This window comes from Cyprinodon tularosa, unplaced genomic scaffold, assembly GCF_016077235.1.
Source record: "Cyprinodon tularosa strain WSP-4 unplaced genomic scaffold, ASM1607723v1 ctg163, whole genome shotgun sequence".
In the NCBI taxonomy this organism is placed as follows: domain Eukaryota; kingdom Metazoa; phylum Chordata; class Actinopteri; order Cyprinodontiformes; family Cyprinodontidae; genus Cyprinodon; species Cyprinodon tularosa.
In genome coordinates, this window is record NW_024038467.1 from 585,755 (window position 1) to 610,629 (window position 24,875).

The 24,875-nt window shown below is 37.4% G+C and overlaps 1 protein-coding gene across 8 annotated transcripts; it reads left to right on the forward strand.

The window, feature by feature from the left end:
- Window positions 1-8,224: 8,224 nt before the first annotated feature.
- exoc1 (exocyst complex component 1) lies at window positions 8,225-23,690 on the forward strand. Of its 8 annotated transcripts, none has more exons than XM_038280710.1 (21): window positions 8,225-8,351; window positions 9,335-9,466; window positions 9,549-9,679; window positions 9,761-9,920; window positions 10,221-10,238; window positions 11,912-12,099; window positions 12,197-12,424; window positions 12,514-12,646; window positions 12,740-12,849; window positions 13,923-13,991; window positions 14,462-14,611; window positions 15,714-15,822; window positions 16,413-16,457; window positions 16,775-16,938; window positions 18,353-18,466; window positions 18,669-18,748; window positions 21,455-21,683; window positions 21,793-21,976; window positions 22,049-22,248; window positions 22,333-22,527; window positions 23,297-23,690. In XM_038280710.1, exons 2-21 carry the CDS (start codon window positions 9,343-9,345, stop codon window positions 23,447-23,449), a joined length of 2,784 nt encoding a protein of 927 aa, XP_038136638.1. In that variant the 5' UTR covers window positions 8,225-8,351; window positions 9,335-9,342; the 3' UTR covers window positions 23,450-23,690. The 8 variants fall into 8 exon arrangements, with proteins under 8 accessions (XP_038136638.1, XP_038136641.1, XP_038136642.1 ...); XM_038280711.1 differs by having other exon boundaries at window positions 8,288-8,346; XM_038280713.1 differs by lacking the exon at window positions 16,413-16,457.
- Window positions 23,691-24,875: the final 1,185 nt, after the last annotated feature.

Here is a 24,875-nt window from a genome sequence, read left to right on the forward strand (position 1 = left end):
GTTGCTGTGATGCGTCTTTGCTCAAACCAACCAATCAGTGCATAGATCATCTAAATATTCATGAGTATACCATAAAACGAAGAAAACCTGTCCTTTCATTCTGGGACTTTTAACCAGGCTTGCATTAGGGTTCATAGAACAGCAAATATGTAATTTTCAGCCCAACCCAACCCAACCAATGTTACACGCCCTATTCAGAGACCTTAAGGACCAGCACCAAATACCCTATAGAATTATTCTATGATCCCTTTAAGAACCTTCCCTTTTCTTCTTTTCAGACAAACTATCTTTATGGTTTTGCAGAAGATGAAAAAAGCTGAATTGTTATATGTAATAAGTCACTGTATTACGTTTTTGCTATTCCACATCTTTACTTGAGTGACTGGCATACACCTTTTTTATGTGTCTCTAGTCTTCATGTTTGATTTTTTTTATGTTAAATTTCCCCCTAAGCTCATATGTACTTGTTTTACCTAGATCCTTAGACATTAAGACAGATATGGTAATATGAACGTATTATGGTTTGCTGTTTTTATTATTTGCCTTGTTTTGCATAGTATTCCAATATTTCTTGCCAGCTTCAGCCTCAAAGGATTTTTAAGGGCTTTCCAACCCAGAAAGGTATTTTAATGAATCCAGTCCATCCTGATGTTGTCTTTGCTTACTTTATCCTTTCTGATCTCTTTCCAAAACATATTGGTTTTGGTATTCAAAGAAAGATTATTCCTGTCAAACCACAGCTCACCTTTCCAAACTCAGCTTGGACAGCTCGTTACAACTTGTTTTGATTCTTACAAAAACAAAAATATTGCTTTCGTCAGCAAGTTACAAGTTACAAGTTTTTATATTTAGCTATGTTTTATATTTAGCTATGAATAATGGCGGTCCTAAAATGAGTCAATGTTGCTCTCCACCAATTAAACATTACCATGTTACTCAAAATTCTGTTAAAAGTTGATTAGTAATGATTGCACAAGGGCAGTTTGCCTTTAATACTTTATTCAAATCATTTGACAAGTTAAATGTTTATCTTCTCATTGAGTTTTTGAGATGATCTGAAACTTTTGATAGGAAGCATGAAAAGAGAAGTAACATTTTTGGAGCAAATATATTTCCGTGCTCCAAATATTTAGTAAATACATCCTATGAACAGATAGTTTTTATTTCCACATATATTCTGACAATAAAGCAAATTCAGTCTAAAACAACACAGATTATCTTTTTCATGCAAACTAAAGGCTGCAGAAAATGCCATCCAGATATCAATTCCAATGTTTCAGATTCCTAACCAAATTAGAAAATGCTACCTGCTCTTTAATCATCACTATGAATGTCAAATGTAGATTATACAGATGTTATCAACTTTCCTTGCTGCTGGTGCACAACAGTGAAATGCTCTTTTGTTTGTGTCACATCTGCATGCCACATAGCTTGGATCTTACTGGGGCCCTCTTGTTATTCTACTGGCCCACTGATACAACCAGAGGGGAAACCTCTCCCTGCCTTACTATGTTCTGTCTGCCTCCTTCCAAAGTCTGTAGGCTTTGATACACATTGAGGTCACCAGAGTTATTTTTACTTTCATTGTTTTGGGATTTTTACATGTCAAAATATAAATGTCACAATTGTAAATTGTTTGACATTCCTAAAACTACATGCTTCTATTTATTGCTCATAATGAGGAAAATAAGCTTGTTTGCACTCATGAAAAAGATTAGAATAGCTTGTTTATTTGCAATGGCCTAACCTGACACTTATCTTATTACTCTCGCTTATAATTTTTGTTCCTGTATTTATTGGTTAAACAAAGTCCCAGTTTTAATAGTTTTTTTTTCAGAATTTTTGGTATTTGTAACAACTACTATTAAATAGATTGAATTGACGTAGGTTTGGAAAAAATTTATACTTAGTAACTTTTTTTTTAAAAATTCATGATGTTTGGTTTCCCTAAGATTGCTTTAACAAACACTGATTTATTCAGGGGGTAATTTTTTCTATTCTGCGAAAGGACATATGTTTATCCTGCCCTAAAAAAGTAAATAAGTTTGTCATGATCTTGGCGCTGATAACTGGCTTGATGTTGATTCCATTCACCTGTCTAGCTCCCCTCAGTTTCTCATCACCGCTTATCTGTGTCACCTGCTCCAGTCTCTACTTAACCTGCCAGCTTCCAGTCATCAGTGTCAGATTATTTGAGCCCTTGGTAAGAGTCTTCTAGCGATTAGAAGTGTTTTCAAATTGCCTGATCCTGAACTGTTCAGCCTTTGGACCTCTGAGCCTTCCTGTTCTGATCTGTTTGCTTGACCCGTCTTCGAACTCCTCCTGGATTCTGCCTGCATATTGAACCTGGAGCTGCTTCCTGACAACAACCTGAATTTTCCTTCGGTACTTCGGATCTCGGATCTTCTGAACCGGACTCCTGTGAAGCTCTTAAATACCAACTTTGACTTCGTCCTCATGGATTATCCTGCCTTCCTTTCGCTGCTTGGATCTGATATCCTGCCAGTGATATCAGATCCAAGCAGTCTTCAAGGCTTCAGCGTCTGGAACTCTCTGGGCAGTGTCCACTGCATCTTGTTGGCAGCCGTTCGACTGGAATCCAGCTCTTCCTCTTGAAACTGACTGAACTTTAAGAACCGAGAATTCTGCCTTAGACGTCCTAGCTGCCCACTGCCAACTCATCATTTTTAAATAAATGCTTTTTAAGAAATCTGTCTGTCTCCCTTGAATACTGGGTCCTCTGCTCTGCGCCTTGACAAAGTTGCTGGTTATAAAAGAATACCCCAGGCTCACTTTTGGAGAAATGCAGAAAAAAGGATCACCTCAGGGTCACCAAGCTGATGGCAGAATAAAAATGCAATTTCTTTAAAGATTGCAAAAAATAAAGAGTCTGCTATATTCCAATGATGTTTAAACTTTAACAATGCATCTAAACTGTTTGCTTTGATTAGACTAAACTGTTCGTTTTAGTAGCAAGCAGTGAGTTGGATATAAAACAAAAAGATGAATCTTTGGTAAAACACTTCTCCATTGGTAGGAATGGAAGAGGACATGTCATGTTTTCACCCTCTTTTCTTTTAAGAGCCACTTAGTAACCTTTTGTGAGTGATATGCTCCATGCAAAATATATGACAACAACTGAATCAATATCAGAGGTACTTTCTACTCCTTACATATTAAAAATATAGTTCTATTTCATTTAAGCTCATTTTTGCTATGGCTTGTTGATATTTAAAAAAATAATAATTTGTTTCCTCGAGACAATTAATTTCTTTGTAGTTGGACTCCGTGCTGCACCAACTTCTTGTTTGGCAGATACAAAAATAAATGTTATTTCAAGATCCAGAGTTAAATTTGACACGTGAAAATTTAATTTATTAAATTATACTAAAGAAACAATACCTGAATAATGGATGAATAAAATGGGGAATAGGAAATGGCTTAATGTAAAACCAATAACTAAACAGAAATAAGCAAATGCAAACAAACCTAACAAAACCCAACTATAGGATAGGATACAAACCAAACCAAACCAAACTGGGTTCTGAGGAGGTAAGAGGGAGAAGCCTCCTGTCTGCTGCTTGCATGATAGTTTTTAAAGTAGACAAGCACCAATTAGGGCAAAACAGATCACCTGCAGAAGGCCTGCCTCCAGAACCCTGCAAGGAAAAGTGCAGAAACCCACTGCAGCCGTAACAAAAGAAAATTAAGTATACAGATGTTATCATCCAAAATTATAGAAATATGTTCCTTTAATAGGGTAGTGCAGTAACAGGATAAGGTTTAAAGCTTCTGTCCTTAACATTTTTCCTGCATTTCTTTTACTTTTATACTTAAGGTGTGAGGTTTTTGTTGAGGTTTTAAAGACCCAAATGCAGAGGTAAGGAGGCAGAGGTGGGTTTTTTTTATTTTAGAATTGAATTTAGTACTCACAGGCAACCGAGGCAGGAATCCAAAACTCCAACATAACAAAAAAACAAAAAACAAAAAAACAAAACAGAAATTTGGATACATCAGGGAAAACATGCATGAAAAGCCAGTAAAACACGAGAAACCAGCACTGAGGAACTGCACAGGGAGAGTATATATAGGGGACAGACAAGACTAATGAGCTGACTGGGAGCAGGTGTGGACATAGAATTCTAGAAAGGATCTAGGGAAAAGGAGGCCAACACAAGAGGGCAACAGAGGGCAATCAAGAAATACCTAAGAACTCAAATACATCCAGAAAACACCACAAAATAGGAATTAAACCAATAAAACTAGAAAACCAAGAAAAACATGACTCAAAGTGAAACTGAAAACTCAAAAGAAAACTTTAACAGAACCAAGACTGTGACATAAAGTGATTTTAAAAATGGTACTGTACTTTTACACTTTTACTTGACTAAAAAGCTTAAGTTGGTACTCTAACTTCTACGAATACTTGAGTAATAAACATGTATACTTTTAACACCTCTAGTCAATAGTGAATTTGAAAAAGCTAATTTTAAATATATATTTTTTCCAATTAAATACCTTTTTTTATTTAACACTGTTAAATTTGAACTACTTCATATATAGATTATGTTATTTTAAAGCTTCTACAAATCTTTACCACTGGTTCCAATGACTGTTTTCAGCCTTGTTTTAAGATTTACATGGAAATTCTTTGGAAATAAAGGCCTACTCAGATGCAGCTGTTATACTTTAAATTAGGTTTGACAAATAGCCTGACAGAGAAGGATATATTTCCATATTCATCCATTGTTATGAAGTTATGCTTGTGTTTTGACACAATGCCCTGTGCAAGTATCTGAATTTTACCACCCTAATATGTTACAGCTTGGCATGTTATGTTGGTGGAACCTATAATTTATACAAAGCACATAATGCTTAAACATCCCTGTGGTGTGGAGAAAAATAAATGGAATGTATTAAAATGGGAAAAAACACATCAAAGAGATCCTTTGTGACACTACAGTGATGCTGTTAAAATTTCATTAAAAATGAATGATCTATGCAGTTTCACCCTGGAAATGTAAGGCAGATATGACCATACATAATAAGTGAGGGACATGGAACAAAACCTCCACTGTTTGAGAGATCTTTGCTGTGGCATCTTGTTCATAAGCCGACATCACACGCAGCACAAGACTGTGACTTTAACCACGTGTGACAAAGCATGACACATTTACCAGCTGGGAAATACAACATTGTCTCTGCAAAATCAATTCAAATACAAAAGTTGTACCTCAAGGCATTGTGTTAATCCCTCCTTTCCATCTCTGTCACATGTATGACTCAGTGTCTTGACACTTGGTTGACTCCTCATGGTCGGTGGAGCTTCAAACAAACTTAAAACAATTTTATGGTGCTTTACTTTCTCCAGAACATGATTCAAACATGAATATCAATAAAAGACTCATGGGAGCAGAGGAAAAAAGGAACAAAACAAATTATTTAAGGATATACTGATAATTGTGTGGATTAACAATGCCACCTGCGTTGTGAAACGATCATGGACCTTATCAAGCCTCGAGAGATCAAGATATATATGTAAAAAACTTTTCATGAACATTACAAAAAAAGAGAAGGTAATTGTTTTAAATATATTCTTAAAAATGTATAATATAACCAAGTTAAATTCTATTTTTCATTAGCCTGCTTCACTCTTTAATAAGTGAATAAAATTGGCTAAACTCCAACCCTGCCCATGTAAATACCCACTTCCAGTAATAAGCAGTAATTAAATCTAAGACAGACAACAGCTCAACAATTCAACTCCCTTTAAATTCTGCTCTATGTGCATCATCCTATATTTTATTACTCTGACTGTAGATATGGGAAAGTTTGGCATTCCTGACTAATCTGCTTTCCTTAATTCTCTTGTATTTCTAATTTTGAAGAGGAGCAAAAAGAAATATAGCAATATTGGCAGATATTAATAGTCTCAACAGACTGCTCTTACATTTAGTGCTACTTTCTTCAGCTGAACAGCACCCATGCTTTAATAAAAGTTTATGTTTGATGGAGCGTGCCAGCTGTATCAATCTACCTCACCAACGGAATGCAAGATCCGCTAACAGTTTATAGAGCAAGGTAACCTAGGAACATACTGATGGGTTGGAACTTATCTGTAAGATAACATGCATGTTCAGCTAATATACCTTTACAGAAACAACAGGAAACTGTGATTCATTAAGACTCTTTATCATTTTGAAGTGTAAGGCATAGATTAAGTACAAATTGGTTCAGTTGTCATTTACTTATTGGAATTGTGAGGAGCATGGGCGGTACTAGACATGGGCCAGCAAGAAATTATACTGAATAAATTTCTTATGATGTGCTGGCATTATTACATTCACATGCTCTCTTGGATCTATTTAATTTTTTGTAAAATGTTGTTTTTTAGCTTCTAGTGGCCTTTATTTTGTTATTTTTGAAAGTATGCAGACAGGAAAGTGGGTTACAAGATAGGGGAGAGACATTTAGCAAAGGTCAGCAGGGCCGGGACTCTGCGACAGCCGGTATATGGGTAACATTCTCTACCTCCACACCACAGCAGCTCCCCCCCATTTTATTATTTGTCATCTACAATTTTATTTCAACAATGATTTAAAAATTAAGGTATTGCATTCTTAGCTTCAGTTGTGCTCCGACTCTAGTTTTATGGCAGATAACCAATCTTTAAAAAACCTTGTGATTTTGACCAATACCTATATCCTTTATAACATTTGTTAGGGTACAGTAAGACTCAATTTTTTATATATATTATTTATCAAAGTATAAAGCACAGTACCTGTTAAACAACCAAAAGCTTGTTTTAACTGCACAAGATAATACTTTCAAATATAAATGTAAAGTTTAGAGCATTGAACAGTTGTTTCAGACCTTTGCAGATGTAGATAAGGTTGGTGGTTAAGAACTTTTTTACATCTTAATATCGGTTGATCACTGATCTCCTAAAATTAAGAAAATCTGGGCCGATAAATGGGTCCATTCCTAATTTATGTGTTATATCTGGGTTCACCAAACTCAAAGTGGCTCTTTGCTTCTGCATCTCTCTTAATATATCAAACAGTGAACTACCACCATGTCTTTGTTTCGTCTGTTCCTGTTTGGCTGTGTCACCATCCTGGAGAGAAATATCAGCTTTGCTGCTGCCATCAACACCTTTGTTTATAGATGTTTGAGTTTTTCAGTGTAGTCCTGTTTCTCTGAATGTGACTGGCTGGATGTGCTCTTTTCATCCTCTGACATGGGAATTGGCTCGGAGCTCATCTGCCTGACTTTGTGTTTCCTGGACTGGGCTGCCTTACAGTTGCTTTTTGTCTCTCTGCTTCTGTCTCTTTGAACCCCATTCAGCCTCAGCAGATGGCCTCTCCACTGTCGCTAGAAGCATGCTTAGTGTGAGAGTCGATGCAATCAACTGGTTTTCCTTAGATAGAAAACTTTGAATCAATTTGACTGTATGATCTGGTGAACTTTAAAGTACCTTGAGATGACATGTGTTTTGAATTGGCGCTATATAAATAAACTGAATTGAATTAAAATTTGTTCTGTGCTTCCATGGAAAAATCCTGCCCAGTTGTAAATTTGGTTTAACCAACCACTGATGAGGCGTGCTAAAAGTATGGTCCAAATGATTTTGTAAATTGTTTATTTTTTGTAATGAGAAGAACACCTAATCAACAGTCGATATGAAAGAGAGTGCTTAGAACTATAGTATAAAAACTGTAAAGACAGTTTGGACCTCCCTCCCCTCTTAAAAGAAAGGAGTAGTGACTTAAGAAATATAAAGAGAGAAAGTTTTCTCCAGTTTGCCTGGAAAGTTAGAAAGGAAGCTAGCTTAGGAGGGAGGGTGGTGTTAGTGGGAAAGGCTGTGGACATAACTGCTTAGTCTCAAAGGCTTTAAGATTTGATCATTTTTCCTAGAAATAAGTAAAAAAACAGCATTATATTAATGGACAAAGAATCGGAATGTTTAACAAATAATATTTTGTTTGCTTTATGGTCTTTTGTAAAACTTTTAAAAATGTTAATACAGCTTGTATGAAACTCCACTATCTACCGCAGCGTGTGGGGGAAAAAATTAGGGCGATGTTAAAATCTTTTACAATATAATCTCCAAACCCTTTATTTTGTGCTTAACGTTATACCCTGGATTTTTTTATGCACAAAAACGAACCTTTATGTAACTTTTCTGTCTGTCTGTATGTTTTATTGTTTATTTGTTTGTTGTTTTTTCCTCTTTCTCGATCACAAGTGCGAATAGCTGTAGATGGGAGGGTGTCACGTGACAGCTCCGGCTGACATCCAGGAAGTGGGAGGGCGGCGCTTTGAAGGGTCGGTGGGCTGATACAAGTAAGGTAAGCTCTGGATTTGGTCGATAATTGTTAAAAGTGTGAACAATGGTACTTTGTTTATTAAATCTGAGGGTCATCTGGTTAGTCTTGTGGTGTAAATTAGCGCACCTTTTGCTCGCTGTCTTGTAGAAGCTGCGCAGTTGATGCTAACCGCTGTTAGCCCAGTGAAGCTAGTAGAAACATTAGCAGAGGACAACAGCAGCTGTGTGGAGTAACTCCTGTACTAAAAACAGAACCCTAAATGTCTTTAAACTTCTCTTTTTAAATATTTAGTTATATATTTCTAATGTTGTTATAAATAGATATAGCTATCGCCTATATATGGAAGATAAAAGAGTAGAAAGCCTCTATATTCATAATGTCAGCTGGAACTAGTTAATCCCAAACCAAAGGAATAATTGTCTGAGAATTTCCTGTATGCCAGAAGAGCAGGTGACTTTTTTAAAAAAAAGGTGGGGAAATAAAGAAATAAAGGATGGCTTTACTGAAGAATGCGTGCAATAATAATAACAACAGCTATTCAGGAACAAAATGTGTTCACGCTTTCTCAGATCAAATGCAAAACATGCTGGAAATTTATCACATCTATTTCCTTTCAGGATTAATAAGGTATTCAGTTGAATGAGTTGGACAAACAAAGGTTGATTCTCTTTCATTAGGATGTCAAACCTATTTCCTTGGGGCTCTGGATGGATGGTCCTGCCTTTTCCATTGTTGACTAATTCAGATGTTATTTCGAATGATCATAAGAGAGGAATTAAAAATATCTACTTGTAGCTAATTTGATTTACAGATTTCATTTACAATGACAGTTGTTCAGCTCTGATCTCAGGTTAGTTGATTGATATGCATTTCTTATAATAATAAACATGGTAAAGGACTGAATTTACACCCCATACAATTACCACATTGAAGCTTTGTTTTGTTGTTTGTAAACATAGTGGCTATGAGATTTTTCTTATTAGTCTGTTTGATCTGTATGACAGGATCCACCATGACAGCCATCAAGCATGCTCTCCAGAGGGACATCTTTACGCCCAACGATGAGCGTCTCCTGGGCATAGTAAACGTCTGCAAGGCAGGAAAGAAAAAGAAAAACTGCTTCCTGTGTGCCACAGGTTTGTGGAAGAGTACATCTGTGAATGATGTTGCAATAAGAAATAAATAGCTTATAATAACTCAAGTTTCCCTTTTTTTCAGTTACCACAGAGAGGCCTGTACAAGTTAAAGTTGTGAAAGTGAAAAAATCTGACAAAGGCGACTTCTACAAGAGGCAGCAGGCCTGGGAGCTCCGAGACCTGACAGTGGTGGATGCTAAAGATGCAAGCAAGGTCAGCCTCTGCTCTCTTTATACTCTGCTAAAAATTCCTGATCAATGACTCAAAAGTAATTTATATTATTTTACAATTTAGGAAAATCCTGAGTTTGATCTCCATTTTGAGAAGGTCTACAAGTGGTTGGCTAGCAGTACAGCAGAGAAGAACTCCTTCATCTCCTGTATTTGGAAGCTGAATCAGCGTTATCTGAGAAAGAAGCTGGACTTTGTTAATGTTAATCCTCAGCTGCTTGAAGGTGATAAACCACTCGGTCATCAGCCATTGCCTGGCCTTGCATGCCCCTTTTCATAATTTGGTATATTTCTTTAAAGCTTTGTCTTTTTCCCAAGACTCTTGGTTGACTAAGACAGTGCTTCAAATGTTAATTTTATTATACCTTTTCAGTTTTAAAAAAGAGAAACGTTTTACTGAATTGTTGTTTTTTATTAGTAGCATGTTAAATAATCTTTTTCTCCCAATTTATGTTTTTAATTTTTTTATATGTTAAATTCTTCTTTATTCTCACTCTTTTTCTCTTTAAACTTTCTCTGGCCAGAACTTCCTAAAGCGGAAGGTTGGTAGGACAAAATTTCCCCTTCCTCATTTCTTTTCACTGTATTTTCATAACATCAATCTACCATTCTCATCAGAGACGTTTACCATCGTATAGCGCCAGTAATTTAAAGTATTTAACTAAACCTAAAAGGCTTTATTTATTTTTTTATTTTAGTTTTCACATAAGCCTGCTGTAGAGCAATGTAATTTATTTACATTCAGCCTTTTTTAACATTTTACCTCACTTATTAGAATCTACAATAGCATATAATCATTCATTCATTTGATGTTGAGTTAATTATGACTTTTTACATTATGTCTTAAATGTATAAAGTGCCTTAGAAGGTATTCATAGTCCTTGAGCTTCTCTTTGTTTTGTCTTGTTACAACCACAAACATTGTTTTTTTTTTTTCCGGTCCTAAGGCTAAGCAAAGTACAGGATAGTTTTCAAATGGAAATAAAACATTTATTGCTTGTAGTAACACCTTCCATTGCGACTAATTGGAAAAATCAGAAGTCTACAGTGTAAATCTGAACGATTTGGGTTGAACGTTTTAGAACTTAATTATCTTTCATTTTTTCCTATGTTTTCTTATCTCAAGTTTATAGAACAGATGCTCTTCATCTAGGATGATGAGCATCTGTGAGCATTGGGTCTTGGCCATTATTCCAATATAAATATGCTTTAATGTAAAGCCTTTCAGTGTAAATCTGGCTCTTGTGTTTATTCTGTCCAGCCGGATTGTTAATCTCCATCCTAGCCTCAAACCCCATTAGTCTTCCCAACTTTTGTAGCCAGCTTTCCTGTCGCCTTTCCTCAGCCTGATACGGCCTCCACCATTTCAGATGGTGTTCATTTTGAACCACTTAGCAACATGTATGTGGCCCTGGTGTGTACATATTTGCTCTCATCAACTTTTCTCTAAATGTTTGCTGTCTCACCATCATTGTGCGTGGCAACCTCCAAAGTGGACTTCTTATGGTTTCCTTTAACAAATCCCCCCTTTTTTTTTTTTTTATTACTGTCACTCCTCTTTATAGGGCAGATTTTTTTTTTTCTTGGATCTTCTCGACTTAACGTTGACCTGATCTGTCACATTTTTTTTTTTTTTAGTTTTTACGCCACTAGGGGCTCATTATTCTGACAGTAGGCTGACATGAAAGGGGTTATGAGAGAGGGGGAGAGACATTCGGCAAAGGCCGGACTCGAACCCAGGTCGGCCGTGTCGAGGAATACTAATTCCACTGCATGTTCCCTAACATGTTTGTTCACCATTGCCATTGAAAATAATGCGCTGCATCATTTTCTACTTTGCCTAGCTCTATTGTAGAAAATCCCAGTAAAATATTGTGGCAGTGTTTAGTTGTAATGTGACAAAATGGGGAAATATTTCAAGAGGTAAAAGAGTTGACTTTGAAGGCACAATGCAGTGATCATGCTACTACCAAAAACCGCTTTCCATTTTACCTCCATCTTATTCCTACATTTTCGTCAGTAGTAGTAAAATCCAACCTCTGTTTGTTTGAATGAAACAAGAAAACAGTCAATATTCTCCATTCTACTCTGTGACCTCTACTGTTTATGTGCTTTTTAGAAATATGAAACATTGGACTCTCTAATGTCAATTTGAATGCTTGCTTCTTATGGATCCCACTTCCTTTTGTTTAACTTCTGTTTCTTATGGATAAAGAGTCTGTGCCGAGTGGAGAGAGTCAGAGCGTTGCGGGAGGGGACGAAGATGCCCTGGAAGAGTACCAGGAGCTCAGCGCTCGTGAGGAGCAGGACATAGAGAGCATGATGGAGATGTGCGAGTACGCCGTATCTAATGCTGAAGCTTTCGCTGAAAAGCTCTTCAAGGAGCTGCAGGTTTTAGATGGGGTAAGCTAAGTGGCTGGTATAATCCAGGACTTTTATATGACCATCCAGATTAATGTCCTCATAATTTAACTGAATCTATATCTCTTTTTACTTCAAGGCTAACATTCATTCCATCATGGCATCAGAGAAGCAGGTGAACATCCTGATGCAGCTCCTGGATGAGGCCCTGGCTGAGGTGGACACCATTGAGGGAAAGCTGAGCAGCTATGAGGAGATGCTTCAGAGCGTCAAAGATCAAATGGACCAGGTTTCTCAGAGCAACCATCTCATTCAGATGAGCAACACTAACAACGGCAAGCTGCTGGATGAGATCCAGTTCTTAGTGGTGAGTCTTTAATCTTTTTTTTAAATAGGCATGGAGAAATCTGATTTTATTCTTAAAAAGTCTGATTCATTTTCCTTGCTGTTCTGTAGAACTATATGGACCTATCAAAAGGACACATTAGGGCCTTGCAGGAGGGAGACCTGACCTCGCCTAGAGGTATAGAGGCTTGCATCAGTGCGTCAGAGGCTCTGCTGCAGTGCATGAATGTGGCTCTGCGGCCAGGTCGGTTTCCACATAAGAAAAGAAAATCGCCAGATTTTCTGTTGTTTGAAAAACAACCAATCAGTTATAATTGTGGATATTTTCTTCCTTTAGGCCATGACCAGCTGGCGGCTGTTAACCAGCAGCAGAAACTGTTCTGTGAGCTGAGAGACACTTTCGCTCGTCGGCTCACCAATCATCTCAATAATGTGTTTGTTCACCAGGTAACAGCTTCAGAGTTATTTAAGCATTGCTGAGAGGTTTATTGGCTTTGGCATTTACTTTGTAATGCACTTCATCTGATAACTGAATTATTTTAGGTTTTCTGTTCATGATGCTTGTGTAAAAATTAGTCTGACGGATAAATAAATCAAAGGAAGTTGGAAGCAAAGCTACAGACCACTCTGATGTAAGGTTGGGTTTGATGAATAATAGTTCACTCTATACCTTTAGATTATTTTGCTCCATTAAAACCATAAATGTTAATGCATTTTGTGAAACAGAAAAGGACAAATCCATGTCATTTAAAAAGATTATTACAAATGAAAATCTGAAATGTGTGGCTTGCATATGTATTCAGTCCCTTTTAATCCAAAACCCTTAATATTAAAATAATCTTATTATTAAGCCAAGTCTGTATATAATTAGATTCCATAATAAATCCAGATGTTTTATGAACACCTCTGGTTTGGTAAAGAATGTTGTTGAACAAAAAGCCTCATGAAGGCCTGGAAACACAGAAGAAACATGAGAAATAAACTTAGCCAGATGCTTAAAAAGAGTTTGGTAATAATCCTATGGAGAAATTTTCCATCCAATCTGAATATTCAAAATACACAACTACAAACTTATAAAGATATGGATGTGCAACTAAACAGGAGAGTTCAGGCAAGGGTGACTATAAACAGAAGCAGTTTAGTTGCCGATGGACACTCTGGAGGAACTACAAAGATGCACTTCTCAGGTGGAAGAATAAATTTACAGGAAAACCTTACAAATACCTCCATATCGCCCAGCCCTAGTACAAGGTATGGTATTTAAGAGTTGATGGTTTCCAAAAAATTATTTTTCTTTATTCCCTCTTTGACAGATTTAAACAAAAAAGTAAACATAACCATTGAAAAAGGTCTGGGATAATATCCTCACACTGAGCCCCTGTCCTACTGCTCTGAATGTATGGATCACAGAACCCTCCTGAACTTTTTTCCAAGCGCTTTTCTCTGCTCATGAACTTCCTTCCATGTTGTTTCCTGCCTATTCTTGACTCCACCCACTCTGCTTTCTGTCTCTGTGTCAGTTCAACCACTTCAATTACTTCAAAATGACCATCCCTCAGTATTATAGGTCTTCCTGTCTGTCACTTCCAGTGAGTACCCTCACAGACCCCTCACCCCCAATTTGCCCTCCTTTGCTAATGTTTGGCCTCTCACACTTCACTACAATTTACATGCCATGATATTCAATATTCCAGGCTTTACGACTGATGCATGGGCTTTATTTCTAACTACTTAACATCTCATCTGATCTCAAAGCTGAATTAGCTCTGTCCATTTTTCCTGCTCTACCAACTGACCAGGTTGAGGGCTTTTCATGTTTGGGCTTGTATCATAAAGTGCTGTGCCTGTTTTATGCTCCGTGTGCATGTTCTGCAGTGGAAAACGATCCACAACAAACATGCCAAAAGATATAAGAAGAGACGACGCCATAAAAGTTACACTTGGAAAGTCATGGGTCCAAAAGGTTGAGATTAACAACAGTTTATGTAATGTCAGTGTAATGCTGGAATGGGTTTAAAAACAAGGTTTCACTCTGATGTTTTTTTTTTTCTTTCCCCAGGGCCACGATCAAAGCTCCACCTTGTCACAGAACAGTGCAGAACTGTCGCTGCCCAAACACAGCCCCCTCCACAGGGACCTGCTGCGCTATGCCAAGCTAATGGAGTGGCTGAAGAACACGCAGAGGGAGAAATATGAAGGCCTGTCGAGGGTCAGTGCAACTAGCTTTTGAAATGTGGAAAGAATTAGTTTGAGATGCTGAGAGACGATGAGGAAAACTTGTTCAATTTAATCTGCTGGTTTAGATTCAGAACAGAAAAATTATATGAATCGTGGTTGGATGCAGCTGAAACACTGGTGGAAGTATAACAATTCAATTCAGTTTATTTATATAGCGCCAATTCACAACACATGTCATCACAAGGCACTTTTACAGAGACAATTCACCAGATCATACAGATTGGTTCAGTTTTCTATCTAAGGAAGACATGCAGATTGAATCGAAGGAAATCCCTCACACTAAGTAGCGACAGTGGAGAGGAAAAACTGCCTTTTGGAAGGAAGAAACATCCAGCAGAACAAGGCTCGGTGTGAGCGGCCATCTGCTGAGTCTGACTGGGGTTCAAGGAGACAGAAGCAGAGATACAGAAAGAAACTGAGAAACAAAAGGCAACTGTAAACCAGCTCCAGTTAGTCACAGTGAGAGAAACAGGACTACACTGGAAAAACAGGGCATCTATAAACAGTCCCTGAAAGTTTCAAAGCAATAATTTCATAGGAAATAAATTGATTTTTTGTTCTCTTCCACAAGTGAGAGTTGATGCATCATACTTTTTTTGTTTCTTATAGCAAAAACGTAACTTTTTCTAACCTGAGTTTTTCAAATTCTATGTATTTCTTTATAAAATTTGGAACTGTAACTATACAATCATATGTTTACATCACCACAATGTTGTTGTTTTTTTATCACAGTGTTTTCATCACTGCTGCTTTTTTTGTATACACTTGTGTGTCCGAAATAATATCTAAGTCATAAATGTTGGTCAAAGGGGAAAGCATGCTAAGTTCAAAACTAGGTTAGTTTTTCTGTATTTATTCTAGATAATTGTAAGTCTTTTTTTTAGGAAATTCAAAAGTTGTACATTTTATTACTGATTGGAGCAGTAGGAATAATTGTGTATTTCTGCTCTAAAAGCAACAAGATCATGTTAATCTCCTTTGTAAATACTGAGAAACAGAATGTTGCTCGATGTTAATCATAAGTGCAAACCATTTTGTCACATGGATAAATAACTCCCGCATGTGATTTTCAGACTTATGTCGATTATATGAATCGACTGTATGAGCGGGAGATCAAAGACTTCTTCGAGATTGCCAAAATAAAGATGGCGGGTACATCCAAAGAAGCCAAGGGCAAGTTTGGTAAGAGCTTTTATTTCCCTGCATGTATTGAATAGTGACATGAAGCATGCCTCTTCTCTGCAGTAAATAGAACAGAGTATGAGTGGAAGTTTTCCCCTGAGGCCTCTTCTTATCTGTTAGTCACTCGGTCAGATAGATGTGGAAGGAAACAAGCAATGCTTCACTCTTTCAGAGCTTTTTTCAGCATAAGTTCTTTTTTTTATTTAATAAATCGCAGCAACTCATACATGCCGTCTCAGGAGCTCAAGTCTTGCTTTGTGTTTTATCTTTTAATAATGTCTTCTTTTCCCTCTGCACAGGCTCTTTTCATGCTCAGTTCTGAATATTTAATATCTGCATAGGACCCCTCAGTTGGGCTTTGATTTTGGCAGAAATATACATCTCTGCTTTCTGCACTCTGTATTAGCTCTTACCTCTGAAAACAAAAGTGGGAATTTGTTTTCGAAAGGTTTGTCTGAACCACTAGCACACTGTTCATAAGCAATAACACAATCCGATCCACCTAACATCCAGCCTCCCCTGTCCCATGCTGCATGTTTTAAGCCTAACCTGTGTCTGTCTTTGATGCCTGCCTTTCTAACTGGCTGCAGCCACGCTTCCTCGGAAAGAGAGTGCGCTCAAACAGGAAACAGAAAGTAAGTATATTTGGATTGAGCTGTCTGTTACAAAGTCTGCTTTCAATCCCTATACTAAAAGAAATCCTGTTCTTAAACCCTTTCCACCTAATACAGGACATTATCTCACTGTGTAATTGCTTGATTTGGATTAAAACTTCTCATTACATTTTAATCCTTCAATTCATTCTATAATTTTTTGGGGAATGCAAAAAAACAAATTGAAATTTTATTAATTACTGTGTGAGTTTTTCTTTTCTTAATAAATTAAAAATCAAGAGTGAATATTTTCCTACCAATTTTACTTATTCCAAATTGTGTTTATGCTGCTATATCAGGCCTGCATGGCAGCTCTGGAAAGCTTACGGGCTCCACTTCAAGCCTCAACAAGCTGACTGTGCAGGGCTCCAACAGCCGGCGATCCCAGTCTTCCTCTCTGCTGGACATGGGCAACATGTCTGCCTCCGACCTGGACGTAGCAGACAGGACCAAGTTTGATAAGGTGGTGCTTCATTTTCTGTCTACAATAGGGAAACAAAAGCTTAGAAGGAAAACCAGCTGGGGTTTCTTAAAAGTTATTTATAAAAGTACAGTTTCTAATGAAGAACAAATATGTTGTTTATTCTAAACTAATGAAGCCGTTTAAGAAAAAACACACTAACACTGCAGCTGCTTTTTTAGGATGAATTACATGCTTAGATTTTTAAACCTTTAGGTGAATATAAAAGGTTATAAGTCAAACACATCAGGGATCGTTTGCAATTTTAACATTAGAACAAGTGTACAAAATATATTTTTTGGACCTCCCACGAAAAGACAATAAAGACATTTCCCATCCCTATTTTAATGTAGCTTAGAACATAGAAGTCCTCCAATTACTCTCCCTAGAAGACAAAGTGTACAGATAAGAGATTTTTTTTAAATTAAACTTTTAGCTGTTGAATTAGGGGTTCTTCCCCCAGGGTTCCACCAAACGCTTTACTCCAAGAATAACGCATTTGGTTAATACTCCTCCAGGAATGTTTCAGAGTGGAGCACCTCTGGGTGGTTAGACTTGGATCACACAAGGATTTCATCATGGCACAGCAGAGGTATACATTTGTAGGCTTTAAATTGAAAAAAGGAGTGGTTATTTGGACTGTAGAACCGGTGTCTCGCATTCCTGCTCTTTATCTGGTCACCTTACCTCACAGCTCATGGCTTGTCGTTTCTAGTGTTATCTTTATAAAACAGCTGAGTCTTGTCATATCAAACTGTGTGTTTTTTCACCTCCAAAATAAAGATTTCATGAGGTTCTCTAGAGGCTCTGTTCTGGAGCCATAAGTAATGATTTTTTGATATTTCAAAGTAAAATGAGATCCACAATCTGTACATTTAGTGTTTAATTTTGAAACTCCACCAGATCCATCGTGCTTTTTAGCAACTGACTCCCTGCCTGAACGATCTGCTCTACTCTATATTAACGAGAACATAAAGCATCAAGTGTGAAAAACAGACCAACAGCGTTTTTTAGAGAAGCACCCAGCAGACCACGCTGCCGGGACGCTTCGCAGCAGCACTGAGTTAGGGTGTTTTCCAAGGACATGGACACTACTGGGTTAGAGCAGTGCACTTGTGCTTTGAGAAGGTTGCAGGTACCCAGTTTGAATCCCACTGCCTCCACTCTGGGTTCCTGAGCAAATCCCTTAACTCCCATTGATGTCCAGGCCACACAATGGCAGCCCACTGCTCCCCAAGGAGATGGGTTAAATGCAGAGGTAAATTTCTCCAATGTGAGATCAATAAAGTTCAATTAGTAAATAGGATAACAACTTTTATTTCTAAAGCAATATGTTCACAGATTGAAACTAAGGACAAAAATAAATCCCTTCATTTATTCCATGTCTCTTATGTTGTTTTGCACCATGTGTTTTCAGATATTTGAACAAGTCCTCAGCGAGCTGGAGCCTCTGTGTCTTGCAGAACAAGACTTCATCAGCAAGTTCTTTAAGCTGCATCAGCACCAGACTGTTTTGCCCCCTCTCGCTCAGGTACGTCTGTTATTTCAAAATGCAAACTGCTGAACCATTCAGATGAATGATAGTTGAAGCTAAACCAAAGCATTTAGGGCTTTCTGTTTAGACATAGATTTCACAGCAACAATGTTGCTGGGTTTTCAGTGATAGCATCTGTCATGTCCTTGTCATCAGACACTTAATAAGACTTGTCATTGTCTTATCTCTGACCTATCAGCCTGAAACAGAAGAGACAGACGGAAGCATCCCGTCACGAATGCCTCCCCAGGCTGACCACCGACACTCCTTGTCTTCCGAGTCAGTACTTTGACATTCTTGATAACACTCTAAATGCAAGCACCATCAACTATTTCTTAATTGTTTTTTTGGCAGTGATGAATTTTGCTTTAATATTTATAACCTCTGAAATTCTATTACAGTTTCCTCATGTGTTGTAATATTCTTAAAAAAAGAAAACTTAACGCGTGTATATAAAACCTACACAATTTTGCCAAAAGTATGGCATCACACCAGCCAATCAATACATTTGAATGCTCTAATAACGTCCATAACTGCATTTGTTGAAAGTCTTATGTGGAGAAACTTGACTGACTAAAAATAGACTGATACTTTTGGCAGGGTAGTGTACCTAAGTTTAATAAATATTGATTGTATTAAGTCAAAAGTTAATAGATCTCTATCATTTAGGTTACTTGAATTTATTGAAAACTGAACAGTAAGATTATTTATAGACTTTAAAAAAGCGTTTGATGGTTTGCAGGATGCCAAAACATTTATTTATATAAAATGAGACAGGACATATTAATGATTAGTTCTAAAGCCCACATTACTATGCCAGAGTTATTCATAGGGGCTCATTTCCATGTGGTTAAAGTTTGCAGCAGTGCAGGACACACATCACTTGCTTTCAGAACTTTATGCTTATGTAGAAGAAGCTTTTCTCAGCGGTTGTTTGACAAGCAGAAATGGTTTGTATGATAACACAATGAAAGCTAAGCTGTGAAGTTAGAGATCCACAAGGTTAAGTGTAGGAACCCTGCAGAAGGGTATTGCATTCACCAAAGAAAAAAAAATCTAGAGATCTTATTTCATAATTATAAGATCGTATCTATATATTTGGTTATGCTCACTTGAGCCTGTAATCTAGAATCTCTCACAAAACTGGTCTTCATGATCACTTATTACGAATATCTGCATCTGTTCCACTGAACAGTTATCTGCAGATCTAACATGATATGCGTTGGAGTTCTGCTCCTGTTTTTCATTTCATCAATAAATCCATCTATAACCCTGGGATTACTACTTGTGGAGTAAGCATGCAGCGATTTGACCAAACGTGAAAATCGGTCAGCAGCTCTATTAATACAGATTCTATTTGGTTTTAGTTTTTCATATGAATTGACATGCTGCATAAAGTTGGGACCTGGTTGTTTTAAACGATTCTGAAGCTGTCATGATCTCAGTGCTGATGGTTCGATTTTTCCCCTTTCCTCCTTTCTCCCCTGTCTAATTGGTCCTGCAGCTGATTAACCCCGATCATTTCCACCTGGTTATTCAGCTATTTATGTTGCGTGCTTGCCTTCCATCAGCGCCTGGTTGTTCGAGCAGTTTGGTGAAGATCTTTATCTCATAATTATGAGAAAAGATCTCGTAATTATGAGATAAGCTGTCAGAATTTTTTTCTTTGGTGACTCTCAATAACACAGTCATGAAATTTGAGTATCTATCTTCTATACAATTTCCATGTTAAAATGTACAAATCTTTGGTAAAAAAAAAAAAAAAAATCTGCATTTAATTTGTTTGTTTGCAGATGGAGTTTCAGTTGAATCTGAGAAATTTTACTGACAATCATGGAAACAAAATGGAAACGGATTGTTTTCTTTAGTAAAGCCGAGTGTTTCACATCCATTACCAATTCATATTTTGTATCCCTTGGTCACCAATAACTAACTTACTCCATTAGGGGCAGCACATGTTAATAAGAAGCTCTTTGTTAGCCGTTGTTCAATCAAGGAGGTTGTAATTTAACAATTTAGAAAATCTTAAATATATAAAAAATTTACTTAACCTCTCAAAACCCACCCGCCATTTTAAAGCGTTTACAAATAACTTAGAATGCATGAAAATTACACTGGTAAAATGTTTACCAATATAGACATGTTAGACATCGTTGGAAAGCTTAGATTCTCCACAATTCAACCACCTAGTTAATTTTATGGACATAGCGAGCACCAAAGTACAATTATAGCAGTATGTCGAAATGTAGCATGACAAAGCAGCCACAACAAGCAGGCATGTCTTTATTGCTGCTGTTCAAAAAAGACAAAAGAAAAAAAAGCTTTGAGTCATGTTTAAACTGATGCAGCTTGAGTGTTTTACTCACCTAATTTTCATGTATATATTCAGAAACTAGAAGGTGTTCGCTTTCAAATAAAGTATCACACATGTAATTTGGGCTTACAGTTCCTAGGTTATTTGCTTTTCCATTTGTGTATGCAAAATAGGCAGATCTCCCAGAAATTATATTAAAACGTTAAATTTGTTTGTTATGATAAAATATAAATTATTTAATAATTTTTAATAATCTGATCTGATGACAATAATCGGATAGAAAAATACTTAAAAGTGCATTTGCATAAACTATATTAGAAATGTGCAGTTCATTTTAGTTTCTGTTGTAAATCTATGGATTTATGCAGCGATTTGACCAAACGCTCTCATGTGAAACTGCTTCAGTTCAAACTCATTTTCAGATAAAAATTGGCATCAATAGTGTTATTTGTTAGAGATGATGTAAGCAGTTTACTTTTCGTAAACATGTTTAAGCTGTGAGGAAATCTGTATTTATTATGTTGATTTAAAATTGTTTTTTTCTCTTGAACTTTTTGAATGGCTTTTATTTGTCCCAATATTTATATCAGAGAGTTGATATATGCGTATATTGAAATAAAATGAGTACAATAAAACTCATTAAAACTCTTCACTTCTGTTTGTGGTTAAAGGAAAGACATGGTGCGGCTGATGATGAATAAAATCTTCCAGAGCATCGAACCAGAGCTCAACAGCCTGATCGCTCTGGGCGACAAGATTGACAGTTTCCACTCTCTGTACATGCTGGTGAAGATGAGTCACCATGTGTGGACAGCTGAGAACGTTGATCCAGCCTCTTTCCTCAGCACAACCCTGGGAAATGTGTTGGTCACTGTGAAGAGGAACTTTGACAAATGCATTGTGAGTAGAGTCCACACTGGCAGAGAACTTTAAAAGAAAAATTTATGGAAGGGAAATATTGCATTTGTACATGTTGTGTAACAAGTACAAATCTGTCGTCTTGATACAGTCAGGTCAGATTAAACAGATGGAAGAAGTGAAGATTTCTAAGAAAAGCAAAGTGGGGATCCTGCCTTTTGTCACAAGATTTGAGGAGTTTGCTGAGCTTTCTGAGACAATCTTCCGTAATGCAGAGCGCAGAGGGGACCTGGATAAAGCCTATGTGAAACTTATCAGGGCTGTTTTCATGAACGGTGAGGCTTCAGGTCATTTCATTTCCTGGTCATTACTGGAAACAATGTGTCTTACATTGGTTATCTTTTCAGTGGAGAAGGTGGCCAGTGAAAGCCAGAAGACGCCCCGGGATGTGGTCATGATGGAGAACTTCCACCACATCTTTTCTACATTATCACGTCTAAAGATTTCCTGCCTGGATGCAGAAAGACGAGAGGCTAAGCACAAATACACAGACCACCTGCAGTGTTATGTAATCAACTCCCTTGGTCAGCCACTGGAAAAACTTAATGTAAGAAGAATTATCTTTCAGTTCTGTACAAATATGCAGGGTCAGAGATGTTGTTGAATCACTAAATTATCATTGCGCTTGCAGCATTTCTTTGAAGGAGTTGAGGCACGAGTGGCTCAGGGCGTCCGTGAGGAGGAAGTGAGCTATCAGCTGGCTTTTAACAAACAGGAACTGCGCAAAGTTATCAAAGAGTATCCTGGAAAAGAGGTGAAAAAGGGTCTTGATAACCTTTACAAAAAAGTGGACAAACATCTTTGTGAGGAAGAAAGTTTGCTGCAGGTGAGAAACTAATTTTTGAGATCTTAAAGGGATAGTTTGGGATTTTTGACATGAATCTGTATGGCATCCCCATCACCAGTGCCATGCAATCACACTGACTTACCCCTGGCAGCATCCTGTGAGCAGAGTTCTCATCCAGCTTTGGTCAAGCCGAAAGTAGTCCGGCAGGTTTGCTAGACCCAGCGAAATAAAACGTTTCTCTTCCCAAAACATTATGTGTTCAAAAGAGCGATATTTTTGCATCCCAAAAACATTGTAGTGGAAAAAGTCACATGTCGTTATCACTTGGTCCTATTTTCTCTCTGTTCGTATCAGTGCGTGCGACACCATGACCTGACAGCTAGGGCCTACTAACCTGACAACAGCCAGATGCATGTCTCGCTCCGCCTAGCTAGGTTGAGCTCGCTGTCAGAATGACGGCGCGCACTGATACGAACAGAGAGAAAATAGGACCAAGTGATAACGACGTGTGACTTTTTCCACTACAATGTTTTTGGGATGCAAAAATATCGCTCTTTTGAACACATAATGTTTTGGGAAGAGAAACTTTTTATTTCGCTGGGTCTAGCAAACCTGCCGGACTACTTTCGGCTTGACCAAAGCTGGACGAGAACTCTGCTCACAGGATGCTGCCAGGGGTAAGTCAGTGTGATTGCATGACACTGGTGATGGGGATGCCATACAGATTCATGTCAAAAATCCCGAACTATCCCTTTAAGATGCATTTCTGTTCATTCTAAACGGCAACATTTATCTTTATCTCCACCAGGTGGTGTGGCACTCCATGCAAGATGAGTTTATCCGCCAGTACAAGCACTTTGAAGGTTTGATAGGGAGGTGTTATCCTGGATCTGGAATCACTATGGAATTCACCATTCAGGATATTTTGGAGTACTTTTCTAGCATAGCCCAGTCCCATTAGTTTAGCTGCTGAACACTATCCCACTGCCACCTCTCTTTGGCCAAGCATTCATTCACTATTGTGATTGAAGTATGAACATTTCATGTGTGCGACTGTTTTATTAAAAACAAATTGTACAGTGAGTGCTTATGCTAATGTTGTGTGCCTGTATGCCACTTATGCAGTTCTTCCATACACACTAAATTGTTTATGTTCTTATTTTAGCATGTCATGTCTACTAAATAAATCTGCACTCCAAGCATCCCTGGAATTATTCATCTCAAAGTTGTATCAGTGATACAGGAGAGCAAATCATACATCTGTAATGGTAGTCTGTAGAAAGATCAAGGCAGCAGGACAGAGTAAGATGGGTTGATATGCAAGCAAGTTGGAGGTTGATTTAAACACCTTCAAACTTTATGACTGAAAAATATGTGTTCAATAAATATAAATTTTGTCATTGAGAGAAAGAGGGACAAATTGAAGGTCTATCTATGTATCCTCTTCTGCTTATCTGAGATCCAGCCACATAGTCAACAGGTTCTAGGTGGGACCCGGATATCCCTCTTCCTGTTGATAGCCACTCTCTCTCCATTCCTCAGGCGTTTCCAGGCTAGATGTGGTAAAGCTATAACCAATTTAGAGAGTTATTTGTCTTTCCTGATAAAAACAAAATCCCAAGGGACTAATCAATATATACAGCTGAAGATGAAATATCTATATAAACATAAAAAAAGCAGATTTTTTTTCTAACTGTTTTTAATAAGGCTATTTCTTCTGTTTAGTCAGGACAAATAAATTTATTTGTTGGTGACTCGCTAATGGTGAGAATAATTATATATATTTTTTTACTGCTTACTTTGAACTCAGAAGTTTGCACTAACATCAAAATTCTTACATGCCACAATTTAGCAAATCTGAATTTCATAAAAAGGCACAAGTTTATTATTTCAATTGAGGAGGAATTTCTTTTGCTCCAAGTGTTGCACATAAGCATGGTTTCAGATTTGTAGCAATAGCACAACACAGGGTCTCATCCAAAGACTCATGTTGTTTTTCTTGAGAACCATTTTTAGCTATGCCAACCTGCATGGAGGACCAGGATCATATCTGAGAAGCAACTGTGATTGGCTTAACTGGTTGTCAGTGTGCTCAGTGATCAGAAGAAACACAGAGAAGGTAAATGGAGAGGGAAAAGTAAACGGAATAAAGAATTACCTTTTAAATGTGTGATTAGGAAAGGTCTTTATAATCACCTTTGTGGGTTTTAAATATTCATCTAGGAATAGGACTTTAAAACAAATTTTCAAATTGCATTAGGCCTACTTAATAATGAATAAAATGAAAACAATGTAAAATTCCTCCCCAAAATATTAAAACCAATCCACTGGACTTGGTTTCCATGTTTGAAGATGTTTCGCTTCCCATCCAGGAAGCTTTTTCTATT